Source organism: Nanorana parkeri, unplaced genomic scaffold (assembly GCF_000935625.1).
Source record: "Nanorana parkeri isolate BGI_ZX_2015 unplaced genomic scaffold, ASM93562v1 scaffold570, whole genome shotgun sequence".
NCBI classification, from domain to species: domain Eukaryota; kingdom Metazoa; phylum Chordata; class Amphibia; order Anura; family Dicroglossidae; genus Nanorana; species Nanorana parkeri.
Window position 1 is genome coordinate 184,294 of NW_017306838.1, and position 18,903 is coordinate 203,196.

The window sequence follows — 18,903 nt, forward strand, 5'->3', positions numbered from 1 at the left end:
TAATTTTTCACCGTCTTGCAGGCACACAGAATTTTAACGGCTTGATATATATTTATGATATCAATTTACTCAACACAGTTTCGTCTTTTAAATTATGCAAAAAATCAAGAATTTTGGTATGCTTGTGTGCAAACGGGACTTGTGTGCAAACCAAACGGGAATTCTCTATTGCATTACCATGTTATACCCATGCAGTTGCAGCCAATTAATTTTGGTGTATTTTTCACTGAAAATATAGGTTTGAAAAACAGTTGCACGAACATTTCTTGACATGCAAATTTGCAACTATGATCTTTTTATTTTACAGGTTTTCTGCTTTCAGAAAAGGTATAATGTTTTGGAGTTTTAGGTAATTTTCAGGCCTAAAATGCGCGTTTTTAGATTGCTACACATTTTAAATGTCACTTATTGTTGCATGTTTTTTTTCAGGAGAAACATAACACTTAAGCCTCTTTCACATGGGTTGCAGTCACCACCTCCCTCTGAAAAGTGATTTGCAGTAGATCCCTTTTTAGAGGGTGGTGGAGCAGTGGCTGCCCGGTGTTCAGGAGGCGATACAGCCACCTCCTGAATACAGGGGGTTTTTTTTCAACCAAACGGGAATTCTCTATTGCATTACCATGTTATACCCATGCAGTTGCAGACAAGTCCCTTTCTTTGCAAATGTCCCATTTCAGAAGTGGCACTGCCTGTCAAACGCGATATGCTGTAATTTTCTTGCCATTCTGCCTCAATGTCTACAGCACTGTTCGGCTGCAGTGCTACCATTGTAGTCGGCAACTGGTGGGTGGTAAAACTGCAGATCGACTGCGAAGTTATAGCAACCCCTTACCACCCATATAAATGAGGCCTAAGCAAGTTAATATCCATAGTGTAGGCACAGGTGCACTTTAAGAAGGAATGTCAGTGCCCGATCTCACACACACACACACACACAGCAGCAATGGACGTTTATGGTTATACATTAGTGTAATTACTGACAACAAGGAAGTCATGGGCTGGGATAAAAATACTTGTAAATTTGCAATGGTATACTCTATCAGCCCAGAACTACACGCTACACTAAGGGCCCATTCAAAGTGATGCGTGATAATGTGCGTTACTTTGAGGCAGCACATTCTTTTGGATGGGCTACCTAATGCAAGGGCAAAAGGGGTAGTTGCCCTGGGCACAGTTATTGTTGTGGGTCCCAAAGCAGCTCCCTCTTGAGCCCGCAAAAGATACACACACGCAGGGGCGGACTGACTGTTTGGCCAGGAGGGGGCCCATCACTGTAGGAATGTTGGGTCTACTGTATGACTTGGCTCCCATTCTTTGCTCTGTCCACTGTGAATGAACACTGAACATTCCCGTACACTGTCACAAGGCTCCGCTGTGTGGAATGCGCAGTGTGTCTGGCCCTGAGAGCTGATTTGGCCCCCTCTGATCCCAGCCACCTATTTCTGTGCTGCTGGATCCTTTGCCTATTAAGGTATTTACAAGGAGGCAGCGCGGATCTAAGCCTGCCATCCAATAATGGGGCTGCAGCCTTTGAGTTCAGTGATTGCTACTTGGACAGACCCTGGCTGCAGGAAAGGATCTGGGCACAAGAGGCGGAGCTGGACAGAAGCAGCAAGTAAAACAAAGACCTGGTGAAAGATGGCAAGAACCTGATCACTGCCAGCAAGAGTGAGTGAGACCTGGCTGGGAGAGCACGGGGGGAGGATGGTACAAGACCGAGGGGAGGATGAGTACATGTGTTGTCAGTTCGCCCCTGCAAACCTGGCACTGTTCTGTTTACTATCTGATCGGCATTGCGTAGTGTTGCTCTACCACTGCTGTGCGCACGTGACATCTCACGAGGGGTCAAATCTCATCCCTTTTTTTTTGGGATGTTTGGGTGGGGAGTGAAATTGCATAGGGGCCCAAGAAAATGTTTGCCATAGGTCCAATCAATATTAACGATGGGCCTGAGCAGGCATTGCAGTAACATGCACATTACCATAATGCAATAGCATGAATAGGGTGTGAATAGCATAAGCAAGTAACTCTGCTGTACATGATAGCTTCTAGCACTGTTATGATATTTGTGCTGACAAATCTACTCTCAAATGGAGGAGGAAGTCAGTCACAGTCAGGAGTAAACTAGCTATTCACACCTCACTTGATCTGGTACACTGAAGACAGAAAGCATTTGATCCCTACTTCTAAAAGCACCTGTGGCATTCTGCTTACTTAGCACCCATGCACCTTCCCCATGGTTACTTCTCAGCAGCCTTCCTAAAATGCCTCCATATCACTGCCTAGGTGAAATCTCCCAAAACAAAGCCTGACGTCTCTTCACGTTGAAGAGGGCCCACTCTTATCAAGTAATCCACAGAATGCAAGTAGGAATCCCCTTTCTCATGTATACAGTGCAAGCGATGTGAATGAGGGAACTAGTGTTGCAAGGACATCTGATGGTTGGAATTCATGGCCTCTTCATCTTTGCTGCCAGTTAAGACTGCAGACACATACAACAGCAGACTAATTCTGTCTTTCCAGATTTTTCTGCACTTCAGAGCAATCAACAAAAAGATTGATTATTATATATAATATCCCAAAATAGATAGAAAATGCTTATTCACCAGAGTTTAACAAAATATTACAATATGCATGTATACAAGCAAAACAGCTGTTTAAAAGAAATTTTAAAAATAAAGAAATTACAGAAAGATTACCTAAGTGCACATCTCTGCCCTAGGGGCTCCAATCAGATGTCAGGGACTGTCATTTGCATGCAAAGCTAATTTTCATAGGAATGTTTAGATTTGGGAAAACTTTTTAAAACTTCCTAAGCAAGTAGAGTTATGTGACACAAATATACAGCATAATTATGCTTAGTGATTGTAGCACCCATGTATCTACATTTGGGGACCAAATGTGAATATTGGAACCGTTATGAACCAGTAGAGACTCAAATTGTCAATACCTCTTCCTTAAGGCATGTTAACAATCTTTGTAAACCTCTGTATGCAACCAATATTTTACATTATTATTAGAGCCATGAATCACAATATATAAGCATTATGAGTTATTAAACGTTTTTAGAACTGGGATCTTGTATTGTGCTTAAGAAATGCATATCAATAGATAGAATGAACACCCTTCCAGGTAACAAGGAGACATAAGGGCCTGTTCACATGATTTTCAGGTCCTTATCAGGTCCGCATCAGGTGCGGATCTGCAGACGCGGTGCTACTCATGTAGAGTGTTTTTGACGCGTTTTTGATGCGTTTTCGGTCCGGATGCTGACCGTTCATTTTTTTTTTCAAGCCGTGGGTCTGTCAGTATGCAGAGTCTTCCTCTGAGGTCACTTCCGCCCTCTCGTAACATCTACTTCCCTTTGTGTATGTAAAGCTGGTGATCAGACATGTATCACATGTTTGCAGGCATGTTGATGGTGCTGGCTACAGCAATCTGCAGAGAACGAGCTTGCAGGAGACTTTGTTATTGGGTACACCCGATCTTGAGGCTCCCAGACTCCAAGGGTCAGTTCTGGAGTTTATATGAGGATTTGCAAGCTCACCCGGATCCTTTTTTATTCCTTTACTTGTATGTCCATGGAAAGGTAATGGGCATGTTCAAAATGTTTGCAGTTCATGTCTTTACCTCTACCCCAACCTGCCTGTCTATCTCCCACTCTGTCTGTCTATCTCTATGTAGAATAAAAAATATTTTGCTTAGCTGCATTGCGTTCCATTTCCGTTGCGTTGTCATTGCGATTTTGCAGCGTTCGTGCGTTTCCTGACCGGACAAAATGTGACATGCAGTATTTTTTCTGTCGTAACGGACTGCGCATGTGAGAACTGTAGCCCATAAAACACATAGGGATACATTGGGATGCATTTTCTAGTGCAGGAGCGTACGGATCAAGTCAGCACAGAAAACAGACGTCATGTGAACAGGCCCTAGAGTGCTTAAGTTAGTTTAATCTTAAGTTTTAGCTAAATGTCCCCTACTCTGTATACACCCTCATCAGATGCATAGTTCTTCTTCTTTTTTTTTTTTTTTTAGCATAATGTTTTTAAACAGCTATTTGCTTGATATGATTACAGCCCCAGTGATGTTGGTTAACCAATGATATGCTGACTTAGAATGCTGCAGAATCACATTTGCCTTTCAATTAAACCAGAGTTCAAAACTGTAAATATGTATGAAAGCATAATGGTAAAATAGTTTATCTATGAGGGAAAGTACACGTTAGTCAAATCTAATTGGGGGGTAGAGGTAATTTTTTTGACAGACTAAATTAGTTGTGTCCTCAAATGAATGGCTCAGGATGTTCAGTTATTAGAAGCTTAATTTGTACTACAAGCAATATGCTGCTTTTTGCCAGTTGGAAAGGTAATGTGCAGGTAAGCAGCCTTGCATTTTGGCAGTGACAGCTATTTAACAGCAGCACTACATGCTGTGTGGGATCTTTGACTCAACGCAGTGGATGCTGTGCCGCATTGGAAAAGTAGTTGCTTTTAATCATCTGCGTAGATAGCATATTCTGTTCTTTAAGAATCAAACTTGCATTCATTGGCAGACATCATGTGGTTTATTGTATTTGCCCAAAAGGAAAATGAAAAAAAATTAACATAAATGTTGATCCTTACAGAGAGCAGAAAGGTTTCTTCCTATGTGCAATGAATTTATTAGAGTATTACAAAACACATTAATATTCATTAATTGCAGTGTTTCATTTTTTCAGAACTAATGGTTCAACTACAATGATTTAAAAATATATATCTTGATTTCTGATGATTTGTCTTGATAACAATTTCATGTGTCGTAAATTAAATTATTATTGCTTATTGTTTTGTATTCATTTATAATTTGTCAGGAGGGAAATGACTTTGGTGACACATATGATGAAATTAAATTCATTACACCGCAAATCCTCATCATCAAGCTCAAGGTGGAAGAACCCAAAATTGTATTTGACCCGGTTCTGGAGGAATGTTGGAATTTAATAAAGCGCTGCTTCCTGGAAATTATTAAGAGTGCTGAAGGACTTCCAAAAGTATGTAATAAAGTTATTTTTTTACATCTCATGTATGTACTGTAATGTTAGGGGAATCCAGCAGGATCGCAGGACACAGGCTTTGCAAATAAAGTAAAGTTTATTAACTGAAATAGCTTCACAGCAGCAACATAACAACACAGGTCATCTTCACTGACCAGCTGGCCAACTCAAACAGCAACTCTTCAGTACAACACAAAAGAACAGTCTCACCGACATGAAGATTTCAGAGCTGCAATCGCAGTTTAAACAGTCCCAGACTTCCAGGGTAACTTTCCCAGTCTACAGATTTCAAGCAAGATTAATGACATTCAAGCTCACAGCAGTACACAGATCCCCACTCTCCAACCTCCTCCACACTACTCCTCACCTGCTAGCTACCACTTCCTGTCTTTTAAACCCACTCTTCCTCCAGCAGGTGAGTTAACCCCGTCTCATCCTTTAAAGGGACCACAGTCCAAACAGAGGGGAAATATAGCGTCCTTCCAGGACCCAGCCGCGGTGTCCTGTACAGTACATATAGGGTCAGCTGTTTTTATCTCTTTCGCTGCCAGGGCCATTTTTGCATATGTTTCACCACACATTAAAATGCACAGTTTATGCCTGAAGATTACTGAAAACCACCCAGAATTATATATTTTCTGACAGCAAAGGCCCTGTAGTATATAATGGTGGCAGTTGCCTTTAAAGTGATTTTAGTACACATAAACACAATGAAGTAACCAATTTTTTGGGGTACAACATAACAAGATGAGGTTTCGCTGAGTAAACAAATACCAAAATACCCCCCAAAAATTCCATGGGCGATCCTTTGAAAGCCTTTACAGGTCATTAGTTTAGAGTTAACAGTGAATTATGGCCCTAAAAGTATTGCTGTCACTCTGGTGTGCACAGCGATACACAACATGTGTGAAGCAATTGTTGTTTTCGTACATAGGCTAAAGCCAGTATAAGGGCAAGTAATGATAAAAAAAAGACAATTATGCGTTTAACCAATTTTTTTTGTCATAAATTTTTAGTTGTCCCCATAACTGGGCAAATGGCAGGAGTGGGCCCATTGCCTACAAACACTTCCCTGGAAGGTGTTGCTCTTCTCATCTCAGAAAGTTGGGAGGTATGCGTAAAGGTGCCCATACACTGGTGACATTTCATTGGGTTTTTAATGTACCGGACCAAATTCGCACAATGTGTTTGACTGTCGGCTCCCTTTCAGCCGGCATTCCTCGATCAGCTGATCAAAGGAGCCGGCTGGAAATTGTTCGATCGACCAGAGCCAATGAGCTGCCCGCTCTGATTGGGTATTGTGACAAGTGCTGGCGGCACTTACAATGTAAACAGCGGGATTCCTCGATCGACATGCTGTTTGTGTTGATGGAGGAATCGGGTCAATTTTCATCAATAGAGTCTTAGAGATTTAATAACTGGGTGGATAATTTAAGCTTTAACCCTTTGGCATATGGTTGTGTAAGCAAATCCCACCCCACCTGACACCCCCCCACCATGTATCCCGAGCTCCACTGCTCCTCCTGCAGGCCCAGGGTGGCCATGGCAGGTGCTGCCAGCTAGAATGGAGGCAGATCAGCAAAAATTTATTTGCTGACCTCCCCTCTGCTGAATGAAGCTGGAAGAGATGAGGAAATGACAGCTTAGTATCCAAGCTGTCATTTCCTGGCCACTGTGGCCTAGGATAAAGTTAATCAAGCACGATGTGTGCTTAATCAGCTTCCTTAAAGTACAGAGGTGTCATTAGGGGTCTAATAGACCCTTACTGTCTCCTTAAAAAGGACCCCTATGTGATACCAATAAAGTTAAAAAAATGTAATTAAATAAAAAAAATGTTGGCTCCCTGCTCCCATGTACACAGACATGTGAACGCAAACCCTAACCATCACTATACGAACAGACCGCACTATCCAGAGAATTCCAATACTGCAGACTTTATTAAAATTCACAGCAAATCCAGTATATCAGTGAAAAAGTGTATAAAGCTACAAATGCCAGCACTGCACACCCCCAACCAACTACAACCTCAAGGTGGAGACGCACCTATTGGACCAGCACCTGGGGAGTCCTGATGGTGGCTAAGGAATTGGAGCGGTGAGATTTCTTTTGGCCTAACCATCACTGTTCATGTTTTCTAACAGTGGCACAGCTGCCGCTGTCAAAATACAAAGGACACAGCAAGAGATTCCTTTAATTATGCTGTTTAGCATGAATGGAGGAATCTGCTATATTTTCTTCATGTGTATTGATCAACTACTCTTAGACTTTTTATGACGGGCCCATTTATGGCAGGGCCCTCATTACGAGTCTTTGGAAATCCTTGGTAGTGGGGATCCATGACATCCCTGCATTCTTATTCGGCCTGTGTTTTGACAATCGTGTCTTAGGCTAGATTAGGCATGGCTGCTGAAACACAAACACGGAATTTATATCTGACTGTTGTTGTTACCAACTTTTTGGACTAAATATGGGTGGCACGGTTTTCAGTATGTGACTTCACTTGGCAGCAAGCACGCAAGACTGATATGGCATTTATATGCTAGTTTATAGAATACCAGATTTAATAAACTTACTTAGCACACAGTTAGCCCTCAGGGTCCATAAATATATCCATTGAGAATGTGTGCTCAGTACTCTGTACTATACATCTTTAAAATGATTTATACTATAAATGCTTAGTCCCTATTTGTTTAGCTATCCTAAGTGACCTGCCCCTTTCAGTTTTATGCAGTGTTAAACACTGGAATTTTTACAGTGAAGGATGTTCATCTGTATATCTGCTGTGGATGTATAGCGTAACCCAAAGGAGGTAGTTTCCTGGGCTTTATAGATGTAGTTCTTAGCTGTTTTTGTGTGATTTAAAAACGTGGCCTCCTGCTGTTGTAAAACTAAGCTGAGGTCTTCTGGAAACATTTTTGGCCTCTAAGTGATTCAGTACTTTGGTATGCATTACTCTCCAGACAATATTTTAGCCGGATATATACGGTCACATGAAAATGTAAGTATACATACCATTGACTAAATAGCATTGTGGAAAAAGGAAAGCACAGAATGACAGAGCCACTGGAACACAAAAGCAGTGACAAGGCAGCGTCCTACAGGGTATAGTATTGCAGCAAAAGTTTTTTCTCTTATCCACTATTGCACCAGTGAATTGTGATTTTTGTGTCAAAGGGGGAGTTGGGCTTTCACATATGAAAGAAAAAGTACCTCACCAAAATGTTTAAATTATGTGAAGGTACTAGCTGGAGTAGCTTTTACATTTTTATATGTGATATAAGCACACTACTAAATGCATTTCTTCACAGAACTCTTTATATCTCTTGACATTCTTCATCATTGTGTCATTATTCTGTTGTGATAAAGGTTAGGATCTTTCTGTTAGGCAATCTTTTGAGAGTTTTTAAACAATTTCAGTATCGCATACCTGACATCTACCACCTTTATTTCCTGTTTCTATTGAATCTCATTCTTGAGTTTTTTTAATCTTGTTTTTCTTGTTTGCACAAAATACATTTTTCAAGGATATTCTCAGCAGAAGCAACAATTTTTATTGTGTGATTTGACAACAGTTTTATCAGCACTGCTCTTTATTTTTATTTATGTTTTTATACAGTTATTTATAAACATTGAAAGAAAAAAAGATCTTTAAATGTTTTTTTTTCTGACCAGTGAAATATACCATGCCCATTATTATGACTCTCAGGGCAAAGGGGTACAACAGAGTACACAGTAGAAAAGTAGAAATCTGTTCCTGCTGACTAGTGATAGGCTCGGGTGTGTTCGCAAGCTCCTCATGCCAAGCCCACCAGGAAGCCGTCAGCGAGCAGGGCCAATCACAGGCACTGAGACATGTTCCCGGTCCACAGCTGCAGAGATCGGGAAATCTCTCAGTGCCAGTGATTGGCCCTTAGCGCTGACAGCTTCCCGGCGGGCTTGGCACGAGGCGTTTGCGAACACGCCCGAGCGCATCACTACTGCTGACAGCTAAAATGTAAGTAAATTGAAATTAAGAACACAGGCATAGTTTTGTGAAGGACACTTTTCAACATTAAATAATGAAGAGTTATATGAATAATGAAAGTTTACATAAATTATAGTTGTTAAAAATAAAGTTGGTTTAAGTAGCCATTGAATTTTCAGTAATTACCTTTTAGTGGTGCTTATGATAAACAATGTAGAGGGGGCAACTGATTGTAAGGTTATTTATTTACTTTTGTTTTAACTGCTGTTTGTAGGTTTATCAAAGTTGATGATGGTGTACCTTCACCCAATAAGCAGACATTGGGGTCTATTCACAAAGCTGCCGAAGGATCTGGCCGTAGCTTCGGCCGATCCTTCGGCTAGCTTCGGCCCCAGGACCCCTTCGGTTCAGGAGAACCGAGGGGGTGCTGTACGGGCACTTCTAGTTACATTTCTGAGTATATGGATTACAAAGTGATAGTTCTGCAATTTCTGTATTGATTGAATTTCAAATACTAAAAGCCTCCCGCCTTGGGTATATGTAAAAATTAAATAAATCTAAAAAAATGCATTGCTGAATACCATAACAATATATTATAGCTTTTCATAGTAGAAAGCTGATTGAATTTTCCTAGTACATCTCAAGAGGGACAGCTGTCATTTACTTAGTCTGCTCTGATCTTTACTTCTAGGTAGAAGTGGAACTATTTCCAGACCTGCAGTTGGACAATCTTATCCTCAGTTCTGTAAGACAAGAAGAATCTCTGGTCTCCGACTATGTCAACAACACACGAAAAATTTTCAATATGAACACAATTGGTCCCCAAAAGTAATTTTGTTAAAAAAAATTAATTTAAAAAAAAAACTAACCGTATATTTTAACATTAACTATTTATTTTTATTCTATGTTGAAACCTGCCATCTACCCTGGTCAGACATAACTAATTTGAATTAAAGTGATGCTGACCAGGCCTACAATGTTTCTGAGGTAGCAAAAGCGCTAAAATACAGCCCTTTTGGTGTCTGCAAGTACCTATGTTAAATTTCAAATACACCTATGTGTCCATGGAAAATCATTTTGGATCCCAGACCCCTGTTGTACATATAGATTTGACTTCAGCCCATGAAGCGCCACCTGGATCTGGCACATCTCTATGCACCCTGTCATTTATTGCGTCAAATAAAAACTAAGACGAGACGTTGGATATGAAATTTCAGTTAGCTATGTGTTACAATGACCATTAAATTGTTCTTTTTTTGTAGCAGAAATTAGATGTTAACACTGAATTGGTACATTATCATATTGCAACCTGTGAAGTATTCCCTGTGGATGTGTTCCATTCAAACCATACCTTTTTTTAAGCACAAGCAATAATGGAAAGTTCATTAAACTTCTCCTATTACAAAGAATTTTTTTTCTGCATTGAAAGTAATATTTCTGAAAGCTATTATGGGACAACACATTTCTCAATCTCTTATTCTCTTATGCTTTTATTTCCATTTTTCTCTCCATGTACTTTTCTATATAGCTAAACTCCTGTTAAGTCACAAGGCACTCATTTTAATTATGTTATATATTTCTTCACTACAGCATTGAAATTTGAAGGAAAACTAATTATCTTTAGTACACTACCATTTCTAAAGCTCTGTGTCCTTCTATTGTAGGTACTTAAATGTTTATAAAAAATACAGTGACCTTTTAAATCAGAAAGCTCAGCAGGATGTTATCGCGTTTCTTAAGGAAGAGCATTCTCTGCAGGCCTTTACTAAGGTAATGAGATAAGGCATTCTATAGCGAATGAGCCTTGTTAAAGACTAGCTATACTCTGTATCTGGGAAAAAGGATGTTTTATTAGTAATAATTGGTGCAACCTCTTAACACAACTTGCTTACTGAAGGTGTCATTTCATTCAGGCATACATTTAAATAACTAAATTCTTGTTTACGAGTTTTATAATATTAATTAAGAACATACATTACATGTTCAATAGGCGCCAATACTGCTTCGCAAGTTATATGGCCTATTTGCTGGGGTGCAGTTAAGGGGTAAAATGGGGGTCCAACCCCCCAAAAGCATCTTCCATGAGTGTTGCTAGTCTGAGAGGAACATGCCCCCGGGTCAGGGTTGCACACTCTGCATTAGCACACAGGAGTCCCTATAATTCTGCTGGTTCTCACAGAATATTCAAACAACAAATGCAGCATGGCTTAGAGTGGATGAAGGCCCTCGCCTCTTCCTTAGCTGTCACATGACACAGCCGAGGTAACCCTGGGACTTACCCTCACTGTGCACATGGAGCCGCTCAGTATCTGGCGTCTGAGCAGCCTACATGAGAGTGTAAGCTGAATAGTTGGCATTTCTGATTGAGCGAGATCTGTACCCTTAAGGGTGGGGGGTTGTGTTGGAGGAGAGTTGCGTTTGTTTTAGGTCAGGGGGGAAAGGGGTAAGAGGAAAATTTGTTGGTGGTGCTAGGGGTAGGAGGAAGGAGGGATTGGTGCTGTGTGAACTGATGCTTTAAGAGGGGGCCTTGACATTTTCTGGGGGTTATCTGCTGGCACTGACACCAGTGCTAGGGATTATTGTTTCTGCTACTGATACCAATGCTGATTATTGTTATTGCTACCACTGACGTCACCAGTGGGGTTTATTTTACTCCCACAAACTCTTCAGTGTACACCCAGACCCTATTTTGCATAGCAAATCAAGAAAGGAAAGGTGAGCCATAAACTGTGAAGCAACACCCACATTATTGACCATGCCACATTTTTCTTCTCCACTACCCCTAGAAAAAAAATATCTACCGCCGTACCTATTTCTACCCTTGTCACTACACATCATAAATAATCAGATCAGATCCCAGCCCTGCTACTAAGAGCCTGGCTAGCCATTTGGCGACTTTAATATTTGCTCAAAGGGCTTGCATATTTTTGTAAGGAGTCCTTGCTGTTGGACTGTGCAGACTCAGACAACCTAGTTTATTGACTCTGGGCATTCCTTCAGTAAAATGCATGTTTATCTGCATTTAAAATGGATTTCAAGTACTTTTCTAGTAGTGATGTCATATATTATATTTTACAACTTTTTTGTCCTAGTGACAACAGTTTTCACAGACAAGAAGTTAGGGAGAATCTAAAGCAGTAACACACAGAAATAAAAAAAAGCTTTTTTTAAGTAGTGTAGGAGAAAGCTAGAACTCAATTCAGATTTGTATTGCTGTTTTTTTTTATTGTCCTTGCACTTTTATTATCCCTCACTTCCTGCCTTGTGCAGTAGTTGCAGGGGAAAGGGCAGGGGAAAATCCTTCTAATGGAGCCTCAGATAGAAATTAGAACAAAACAGGGGTTCTAATATCTCCACACTATATGCAAATTTAAAAAAAAGTTTTTGAAGGGCTTAGGAGTGTATTAATGAAGATGTTGTGAACTGAATCAGGTTTGAAACAGCTTGCTTTGCAGGTTTAATGGTAGAATTCAGTGACACCTTTACACAGCTTTATAAGCAAAGATGAAAAAAAATCATAGTGACATAGCTTTTCAATGCTGAGAATACATTTCTGAGAGAAAGTTGAGAAAAAAAAGGTGAACTAAAAAATATCTCCAGACTCTTTTAGAGAATGAAAGGTTTGTGCAGTATAGCAATTTGGTATGCCACTGGGGTACTGATCCTGTGAACATTTTTTGCAACATTTACATTTCTCTACTTGTAGTGAATGTAGTGTAAATGTACTGAATATCACTAGAATACATAAACATCAGTAGGTGAAGTACAAATTGGACTTTTGTCCATCTCAACCCACAAAGAAGCTTTTTATAAAGATGTACAACTGTGATATGGAAAAAAGAAAAAAAGCAGCTAACTGTGGTTGTACATATGTAATCCAACCTAACTTTAGGCAAAAGAAGCAAAATACAGCCATTTTAGGCCATTGGCCTTGGTTTGCAGAGTTTGAAGTTAATCTACTGTATTTGGAGGGTAGTGGAAGTTAGTGCCTTCTTAAGAGTGGGGAAAAACTAGTGATTGGGACAACTATTTTAACCTGTCCCATTGACTGCTCATTCAGCAGAAGGTAGCTGACTGGCTAAGGAGACACCGATAGACCTGATATTTAAAACAGCTGGATCAAGGCAATGTTATCTCCTCCTTATGGATCTGTAAAGATCTATTAATTGGATATTGTTGGACTTCAGACACATTTTTGACCTGCCTTCTTTTGGCTTTTCGTTTAGTGAAATGTTGCCACCAGCAATAATTATTTTCTTCGGTTGGTAATATGTGCTGCAATCCAGTTATTCATACACAACAATACTGATGCATTAAAATTGCTTATGTATGTGAGTGAGAGTAATTTCAATGCAATCAAATATAGACAGCTACATTCACTTTCCTTCAAGTGGAAAATAAATAATAAATTGCCTTCGAGTGTCTTAAATTTAATCATGCAAATTTTTTTAAAAGAAATCTACATTCCCTACTTTACAATGCCTGAGAAATGTGTCTATGTGTCATTTTGTTGCACTTATATAAAGTGTTGGTGAAAAGTTTCATTAAAAGCTTCATTTTTTTAAAATTGTATGCATATGACAATCAAAAAGTCAAGCTCTTTGGAAAGGGAAAGTTAATAAGCCAGCGATGTACATGGGCAGATAACTCTCCTACCAATATATTACTTTCTCTAGACTCCCTTCACTTAAAGCTGAACTCCAGTGATAACTTTTTATGCATACTTACATTGGTCCAACTTGGACCAATAAAAGCATTTATATGTTATACCTGAGCCTCCCATGGGGATCCTGTAAAATACTGTAGTACCCGGTGCTACTACAGTGCTTTACATCAGTCTCCCGGGTCTTGGTACTGCGTGATGCTGTGTGGTTTCCCTCTGCTCTGTAAACACAAGGGATCACTTGCTTGGCACAGCGGTCATTCAGAGAATGTCTAGTATTTGTATTACTGGATACAAGGAGTTCTCTGATTGGACAATGGACAGTGACATCACAACCTGCCCCTCATCTAATGAGATATTGCCTTGTGTTCATTAACAGAAAAAAAAGGTGTTCTCTGAATGACCCCTATGTCAAGCAAGGGACCCCCTTTGTTTTCAGAGCAGAGGGGAAGCCGCTTAGCACAGCGCAGCACCAGGATCCAGTAGATCCCTGTAAAGTACTGTAGTAGTTCCAGCTACTGCATTTCTTTACAGGATCCCCATGGGCTGCTCAGGTATAACATATGCATACTTACATTGGGCCAAGCTGGACCAATGTAAGTATCCATAAAAATATATACCTGGAGTACAGCTTTAAAGGAAACCTGTCACTAAAGAAATATGGGGATTGCCATTACAAATCTTCTTCTGAAACTGAACAGTAACCTATTAAATTTCACTTAGTTAAGATTGGTTTCAGCTCCCTGCACATTGCTCATTGCTGCTAGGCAGTGTATGCAAATGCTCAGAGTGAATGCTGAACGATCTGTTAATAGAGGAAAGTAGGATGTATTCTGGTGTTTTGCTTCAATGGTACATTGAAATGTGATGTATACGAGGAGGAGACCTAATAATGCCAACATACAAGGAGGCCTAATAACTCCAGTATAGGATGGGATATAGCTGTGATACATTTTATATTTGCAAAATATAAATATAAATGATGGTCTACTTTTTATATACGAGTCTGTTAAAGCTAATAATATGGCCAGTATTATGTTATACTGTGTAGAACAGGATGTAGTTCTTGTTCTTCAGTATATTTCTCTTAATTATAGTACTTAACCTGAGAACCCAGAGCTATAGATACAGTATTTGCACTTAGCTAAAATTAATAATGTATTTGCCCCTAACTACCTGTCTATCATATGAGTGCATTCATTTTTTAAACATCCATATATAACTTTCTATCTTAATGTTCTGAGCCAAATATAGTATCTTTAGATTTCATAGTAATTTTAAATGGTTTAAATAGTTTTCTATTTTTGACCTTCTGTAATATCAAGTCTATTTTCTTCTGTCTCACAGAAAATCAATAGCTTATCAGAGCTTCAGGGAGAAATCGCATCCATGCAAATCACCGTTCCTCTTGCCATGTTTTGTCTGGATACTTTACGATTTAATGAGGAACTTTGTGCCAGAGCTCAAAAGTTAAAGGATCAGCTCATCCAGCATGAAGTAGATGAAAATAGGGAGTTAAATATGAGGCAAGTACTTTTGTTTGCACCGGTTCATGAATATCAGAATTAGTAGACTGCTAACAACAAAACAAGTGTTTATGTGAAGCAAGAATCCGTAATTTCAGTCAACTTGTCATGCATTGATAAGTTGACATTGACATGATAACATCATTGTTTTAAACTAGAGTAGAGTAAACTAGAGGTGTCCTCCATGACAGCCAATCAGATTTTAACTTTTATTTTTAAAGGTATTTCAGCGCCATGCTAGGTAATTTTGATAAACAATTTGCAAGCTGTAATTTTCTGGTTTGAAAAATTCAGAATTCAATAATTATATATTTTCCTTTGGAATCACTGCAGCCTTTAGGAACTGATACCCTATGATTTAATCAATACATCACAGGATCTATTTATAAATGTTTTCATACAATATTCATACATTTCCTAATTGGACTTATTTGGAACAATGCGTGAATCCTGGAGGAAAGTTGTGTAAAAACATTCATTAGTAGAACCCCAAGTGTGACCTTGTTTGTTTGATAGACACAAGCATGGCTTTCGAGGAGCCAGAACCTTTTAGATTATGCTAGTGCATGTCAGAATTCACTCATTGCAGTTTGGTAACTTTATCCTAATAGCAGGTTTAGATTTGGTTTACAAATTTGTATTGCATTTAAAGACATTTAACAAATATGTATATTTAAAAAAATTAAAAATAATAGTTGGAGCTGAATTATCTGCTGTGGGCAACACTTCATTTTCTAATTTGTTTTTATTATATCACCTTAATTAGATTATTTTCTTCATGGTAAATCATTTTTTACTTTCTAGCCCTGCAGCCTTTAAAAAAATTTCCCAAGCTGATCATCTAACTATTAACTAAATATATGACCTCAAATAAATAATAGGAATAATATCTGAACATGTATAGATATTGATTGATCAACTGCTTTGTGACCGTTGATGACTTTCTAAGTCTGAATCTTAAGTATCCCTTACCATTGGAGGGTTAATTAACCTTGCAGCAGAAATGTAGGAATGTACAACTGTGTGTGTTCTTAGTTCTCAGACCCCCTGTCAGTCAGAAAAATTAGTCAAAGAATTATTGTAAAGTTAACTGACACATACCAACGCTGCTACACTTGGTCTGCACATCTAAACTTTCAAAAATGCTGGTCCCTGTTAAAGCCAAATTGAATTTTCAGTTCAAATCAGCTAAATAAATTCCAGGTTAAACAAAACAAAAAATGTGCAAAGTCTTACAGTTTGTTTTCTTTCGAAAGCAGCCACAGTAGAAAAGCCTGTACCCTGCCAGCATGGTACCCTTGCTCTCTGTATGGAAGCAGTGGTCTCTTTGCAGAGTCTAATTGTCCTCCTGCTGTAAGACTCTGCACCCTGTGAGGTGAATTTATCAAAACTGGAGCTGACAGAATCTGGAGCAGCTGTGCATTTCAAAGCTTAACTGAACAAACAAGATAGAAGCTGATTGACTGCCACGGGCAACTGCTCCAGATTTTGTCTGCTCCAGTTTTGATAAATCCCTCCCTATCTGTTTTGATGCACCTAGAATGTACTTAACAAATTTAAACTGAACGTTCAATTGGACTTTAAGAAAAAAAGAAAGAATCTGTGTACAGCCTGGTCCAGTTTTATTTATATCAGCATATTGAAGCAGTCATTCAGGGTTTATTGATGTGTTCCATACAAAAACGTAAGTGTAAGGTCTTATAAGTACTTGTTGCTTGAAATACTTCAAGGCACCTTGTGGATGACTGCTTTGATATGCTGATTTTAATAGAGCTTTCTGGAGCATGCATCAGCTCTGTGCATATTGCTTTTATCTTTATCTATTTTCTTCTTCGATTTAGCAAGACTATGATCTGCAACCAGTTTTAAGGGGTACAAAGTTTAGCTCTCCTAGGCAAAAGCAGCGTTTGTTTATTGTTTTATAGGTATTGATTAAAGACCGCAAGAATCTGTTTTGATGCACTAGTAACATTATATATTCACACTCAATAATTGTACAGAGAAAAAACTGATACTGTACATACATTAGCAATTTTCCCACATGGTTTGGCTTCACCTCCCCTAATATGCACTTCACACGAACACTTAACTACCGGTGTTTAGACTCTGCTTTTTTTCCCCTGTACTCTCAAATAATCTCAGCCCCTGTGACATTGAACATTGTTTGCCTAACAAATGCTAAAATCCTCCTTTTTCTGAAAAGGCAAGGTAAAATGTGTCTAGCGTAAAAATGCACTTGGGGGGAATTGATCAAAACTGTAGCAGACGGACTCTGGAGTAGTTGCCGATAGTAACCAGTCAGCTTCTATTTTCAGTTTGTTCAGTTAAGCTTTGAAAATGAAAGAGAAAAGCTGATTGGTTGCCATGGACAACTGCTTAAGATTCTGTCTGCTCCAGTTTTGATAAATTCCCCCCAATATCTCTTTTGAAATGTTTATGTCCAAGACTAATTTAGTCTTGTAGATTAATGAAGAATTATAATAGGAAAACACTTTAGACATGCATATATACTCATAGGGCCCTGTTTTATTACTGAAATATGTTACTTTTCAAAAGGTATTTACAGTGTTTTCCCTTCATTAACTGTGTTCCATGTACTATGGTAATTTGTCTATTTAATCTTGTCAGTGGCTTTCTATCTTTATTTGATCTAACATGACAGCTCTGCATTATTTTTAATCAATTGTATGTTGTTGTGACATGCCCTTTGATAAATATACTATTAAATTCAGTTAAAAACAGTTTGGAAAAGTACATCTGTAGGAGAGGTTGTCAAACAGAGAGCGATTTTTGAAATGTTTTATCCAGGCCCCTTAGTAAATTTATTAATAGATGTAATTAAAATTTTTACATCAATATTTTAATATTTAATATATATTTTTTTGAGGCAATGCTTTAAAAAGAGATAAAATGGAATCAGTATTTAAATACAGAAATTAGACCAGGAGGTGCAGTTTTCCTTGTCCACGCCGAACTGATTGTGCATACCTTCCAGCATTTAAAAAAATTAAAATTAGGACTGTAGAGAGTAATGCATTTGTTTGATTCACTGCATTGCATTTTGCTCGAATCACTTTCTTGGGTGCATTGGTAATTGGACCTGGTCTTCTAAATTGTTATTATCTCCTACATTGAGATTTTCTAAAGGCACAGACTGCTTTTATTTTTTAGCTATGCTAATTTTAGATCCCTGCACAAATTTACTGTATAGATTTTCACCTCTCACCCATCACTCTATATGCCCAGCCAAACCATAGACCTTAACACCCTGCCACATCTATACAAATCTACCTTATTATTTTCCCAACAATCCTGCAGTCAAAAACCCATTTCCGTGGACTGTAGCAGTATGTAAGTTTATTTTTTTAAGAAGCCCCTCATCCTACAATTATGTATTTTTTAAATTATTAGAAACTGCTGCTCCTGCTGCTTCTATTTTAAACAGTGAAGGTAACAGGAGAACTTGAAAATGTTGTGGGCCAGCATAACTCTATACAGGATTGTTATACCCATATTTTAGATAACGTTACCATGTCAACTTAAAAATGCAAAAGTGTAACTCGCATCAGAGTCTCCCCTTACATCAGAGTCCACACTTATATCAGCGTCCCCAGAAACCCCCTTTATATCTTCACATCAGAGTCCTGTGGCTCATATGTAAGGGGGAACTCTGATGTAAGGGGGGACCCTGGGGACTGTAGGAACTCAGTGCCTAAAG

General features: G+C 38.8%; 1 protein-coding gene across 1 annotated transcript in view; it reads left to right on the forward strand.

The window, feature by feature from the left end:
- The window catches only part of DNAH3 (dynein axonemal heavy chain 3), a 239,155-nt gene that overhangs the window by 32,378 nt on the left and 187,874 nt on the right, over positions 1–18,903 (forward strand). The window contains 4 exon segments of the mRNA XM_018562281.1: positions 4,850–5,029; positions 9,688–9,824; positions 10,661–10,766; positions 15,007–15,185. Of these exon segments, the coding sequence (XP_018417783.1) occupies positions 4,850–5,029; positions 9,688–9,824; positions 10,661–10,766; positions 15,007–15,185 (602 nt within the window).